The 4,599-nt window shown below is 43.2% G+C and overlaps 1 protein-coding gene across 7 annotated transcripts in view; it reads left to right on the top strand.

The window, feature by feature from the left end:
• The window catches only part of ARHGAP17 (Rho GTPase activating protein 17), an 89,633-nt gene that overhangs the window by 64,223 nt on the left and 20,811 nt on the right, over positions 1-4,599 (top strand). For all 7 annotated transcript variants that reach the window (XM_019512765.1, XM_019512771.1, XM_019512769.1 and 4 more), the window contains exons 8-13: positions 19-87; positions 246-327; positions 2,588-2,715; positions 3,189-3,300; positions 3,797-3,878; positions 4,280-4,360. In XM_019512765.1, coding sequence (XP_019368310.1) covers positions 19-87; positions 246-327; positions 2,588-2,715; positions 3,189-3,300; positions 3,797-3,878; positions 4,280-4,360 — 554 coding nt within the window. The remainder of the gene's footprint in view (positions 1-18; positions 88-245; positions 328-2,587; positions 2,716-3,188; positions 3,301-3,796; positions 3,879-4,279; positions 4,361-4,599) is intronic.

Here is a 4,599-nt window from a genome sequence, read left to right as displayed (position 1 = left end):
CCCCCCCCCCCCTCAAAGGACCAACTTGCAGCAGACATGTATAACTTTGTATCCAAAGAAGGCGAGTATGCAAGATACTTTGTCACGGTGAGTGTCCTCTTCTTTGATCAGATTTGGCACTTGTGGAAAACCACTTCATTTTGAAAGATGACATTTCATGTGCTAAACCTTCTAGTTGTATGTGTGTTCCTCAGAAGCTAACCCTGTTTTTGTTTTTTTTTTTGAAATGTGGGTTTTGTTCTCAGTTATTAGAAGCACAAGCAGATTACCATAGAAAATCATTAGCAGTCTTAGACAAGGTCCTCCCTGAAATTCAAGCCCATCAAGGTAAAGTAACCTGTGCTCTGGCTGACGCTTCTCCTTGCCTGTGCCACCTCTGACCTATATTCTTCTCCTTTCTGGACTCTTGCATGCAGAGCCTGTTTAAAAGGCCATTTTAATCTCTTAACAACGTTACATCCCCCAAAATCCTTCCATCTTTGGCTGCTGCATTCTCTGGAGCTCCTCCAGCCCTATATTAACACACTAATGTAACATTAAGGGTCTGTCTGTCTGTCTGAGAGAAAGCAAGGGAAGACTTCTGTAATTGGTTGCGCTGATGTGTTCCCTCTCTCTTAACTGGACATAGTGGGAACCTTTCAGTAACCCTTCCCTGGCACACATGCCCCAAAGGGGACTCCTTCATGAGCAAGAAACAAAGTAGGATCCTAAAGGACCAGCATTATGGGATTTGAATTCCAAGGACCTCCCCCAAACTTTGCAAAGCTGATTATGCTCCCCCACAAAAGCATCCCTTCTCCACATGTTCATATTGTACTGCAGCTACTTCTTGGCTACTGAGCTCTGGCTTATTTGAAGCGTTCAGGACTGCAGTGCTGACCTCCCTCACCCATGAGGGTACAAGTGAATAAGAATTCTTTATCTCTTCTCGGTGCTATCAAGCTATACATTAGTCAAGTTGAGCTTAGGCTTGGACCTTGCCCTTGGCTTACCGTATGGCGTGGAGATGCACTGTGTGCTGTCGCACATAGAAACCTGGAGCAGAAGCTGCCATCCTAAACATTGTTCGTATCAGCATGGTGCTCACTATGAGCACTGAAGTCGCAAATACTAAAGGACTGTATTGAACAAAATCTGAGACAAGGGTATCATCTGAACCATGTGTGCTGATAGTTCAGCAGAGTGTTTTGGGCTGTGGATCGAATGGAAGGTCTTAATGCCCCCAAAACAAGGAAATGCTGAGAACTGCTGGAAGCATGGCATGTAATATCTGCTCTTCAGTGCCCCTAATGGAAGGTACTGTTTAGCAGAGTAGTGAAACCAGTAGTTTCATGGTGGAACATTATGGACTAGTGAGCTCAATTCTCTACTTGAGGGAAGTAGATCTGATTGTATTGGATTGCTTCCTCACTGATTAATTAGCTAGTGTGTACAGCACTTGAGAAGCCAAGTACTGCACAAGTGCTAGGTATTACATGAGCACTTGGAAACCATGCTGGGAAGCAGTGTGGTTCAGGAGATAAGAGCTGGGGCTGGGAGAAAATGCCTTTGCTTCTGTCCTAGCTCAGCTCTTAGTTGCTGTAACTTTGAATGAGTCACTTAAAGCTGTCTGCACTTCCCTTCTGCTGCTGCTTGCTAAACTGGGGATGATAAATGCTTATTTGCCTCTTTGAAGTGCTGGGCAATCTATGAATGAAAAGCGCTAAAACCCAAGCAGTGGTGATGCAGTTCATACATATGGCATGTGTAGCCTGCTGGTATCTTACAAAACATGGTGTGTCAGGCTTTTTTCCTTCCCCTGTAAAAGAAATGGTGCTTGGATACTAACAGTCATGTAATGCTTTCACATCTTCATTTGTCAATTGTGACAGCCCAAAAGTACTGGGGGAAATAAGCTAATTCTAGGGGGCAAGGAAAGTCAGCCTTCTGTGAGGAAGATCTTTTGTCAAAATTTTTCTTAAAAAAATGCAACCAGGAGTAAAATTTTAAAGCTGCTTTGAATGCTTTTTGGAAACAGATGGATGGGGTTTAGTACTGGAACAGTGACAGACCCTTAAATATGGTGATTGTATTAGAGATACTGGGGCTACTAACATACATGACTCTTGCCATCAATAGTAGGCTTTGCATTTGGCCTAACGTGCACTATGCCAGCTGCAGGTACAATCCTGTTACAGGCAGCCCAGCCAAGCAATAAGAAATTCTCCTGAGCAAAAACAAAAATACTTTTTTTTTTTTTAAGGGCCAAAAATCTATGCATCTGAATTATAGTAAATCAGAATTAATTTCAACTGAAAACCAAACACAAGTTAGTACATTTACCTGGTGGATATAACATCTTCCAGCTACACAAGAATAATTAATTAGATAAGCCGCCCAGAGAGAGGTGGACAAGAGGGTTTACTGTCTTGCTCACACCTGCAAGCTTTTCTCTTTTCTCATGACCAAAGAGACTGCAAATCAAAGGCTGCAATACTTGTAATTAAATTCTTGTGGTCACACTTGATTTTCTTCTAAACCTCTTTGGAACATAGTTCAAGTTGTTCCCTTCACCATGTTGCTCAGTGTTTTGCTACTCTCTAACTAGACAAATGGACAGAAAAACCAGCCTTTGGAACACCCCTGGAGGAGCATCTCAAACGCAGCAGTCGTGAAATTGCACTCCCTATTGAGGCTTGTGTTATGATGCTCTTGGAAACGGGAATGAAAGAAGAGGTAGGAACTTCTGCAAACTGGACAGTAAACTTTTTCTCTTGTGTAAAAGGTCTTAAGAAGAGGCAAAGCCCAGTCAGTGTAACTGTTGAGGAAGGGGATAGCATCCGTGTAAGTAAGCCTGCATGGCACAAAAATGCAAGGGTGTTTCATCCCCTTGTGTAAATTAGCCTTTCCTGACAGGAAAACCCACCCGTCCCCACAACTTCAAATGTATTCGGGAACCAAATGGGACTAACTTGAATGTGAAAATGCAGAGATGGGGACAGTGGAGGGGAAGGTGTTGTGTGGTTATTGAACCAGCATTGGCATGTCAAAGCTAACTTTACTTTGCGGACGCAAAAAAGACATGAATCTTGTAACTGTTGTGAGAAGGACGGTTGTCACTGCATTGTTGTAACCATGAAGGATGCTGGTTTTAATGACAGTATGTCAGCTGTCAGTCATGGGAACTGACCTTTGCTCTCATGATGTAGGGCTTATTCAGGATTGCTGCCGGAGCCTCCAAACTGAAGAAGCTGAAAGCTGCATTGGACTGTTCCACTTCCCAGCTTGATGAATTCTATTCAGACCCTCATGCTGTAGCAGGTAGCATGACCATTTTGAATCGTATCCCTTATGCCTTTCATTTGTCATTGGCATGTTACAATATTAAGACATTTTTGTAGATAAAAACTGTAAATGCAGGTAGTATGAACCCTCCAGCCCAGTGCACCAGTGTTGCAGAGATCAAGTGTAGGGCACGCATACCAGGCACATGTGGAAGAATGTTTATTTCTGTAAGGCCTAAGTAGTATTCAAAATTCAGGTGGCCGCATTCATACCAGTGTCACGTTTCTTCTCATGACAGAGGTCTGAGTCCAGTTTCAGTCCATAGAGTCATTCTGAAATTCTAAAGAACTTGGTGGTGCTGATTACTGTAGTAACCCGGAGGCCCCATTGCTGCGTTCTGGACAGATGCACTGTTGAAATGTGTCCCTGAACAGACTTCAGCAGGGCTTCGCAACAGTGTAAGGGTCTGGCCGCAAGACTGAGGCCAGTGTTTCAAATGGCTGAGATGCCTGTTCTCCTGGTCTGTTTGCAGGTGCCTTGAAGTCCTACTTACGAGAGTTACCGGAACCCTTAATGACCTACAGCCTCTATGAGGAGTGGACGCAAGTTGCAAAGTAAGAGTGCTGGAAACACAGATGTGAGCAATGCGTGCATGAATGGGGCTTTTCTCACTTCCCCTCAAACGCAAAGAAAACTTTCCACACTTACACAGTTGCCCCATCCTCATTCCATTCTGGCAGGCGATGGCGTGCTAAAGGAGTGTACTGCTTTGGTTGTAACTGCACTGAAATGTTTGTTTTACTTGAAGTAGCTTTATACTCCAATGTGTGTAAAGGGTATTGCTTATTACAGTTAATTAATGGATTTACAAAGCAGTTGATTAAATTTAATGCGCAAACAGTGGGCTAATTATGCATAAATGAAAACCATAAGGCCTGCACTCTTTGGTCGCAAATAGAATTCCTTCTGCAGGTCTAAAAGTCTGGTCTAAAGAAAGGCTCTATCCTCCCCACAGTGTACAAGACCAGGACAAGAAGCTGCAAGACTTATGGAGAATCTGTCAAAGATTGCCCAAGCATAACCTGGCAAATTTCAGGTACATCAACGATTGCTACAGTTCTTAGGACTGTAGTTTCAATAGCAGAAAACAGCCGCTTGCGAAGGTTTGACTTGTCATGGTTTCTAGTTGGATTTATTTTTATTTTTTACTTGGGTAAGTTCCATGTAAGCTTTTGAAAGGACATCCTGTTTGATTAAAGAGTTGGAGAGTGTGGATGTTGGCTGTTGAATTGAATAGTGCATTGCATGTGGCAGTTCCTTATGCCCTAATAGCAC

The sequence above is a fragment of the Gavialis gangeticus genome, unplaced genomic scaffold (assembly GCF_001723915.1).
Source record: "Gavialis gangeticus isolate Ggan-Ray unplaced genomic scaffold, GavGan_comp1, whole genome shotgun sequence".
NCBI lineage: Eukaryota > Metazoa > Chordata > Crocodylia > Gavialidae > Gavialis > Gavialis gangeticus.
Note: the sequence above shows the minus strand (reverse complement) of the source record. Positions and strands in the feature narration are given on the sequence as shown.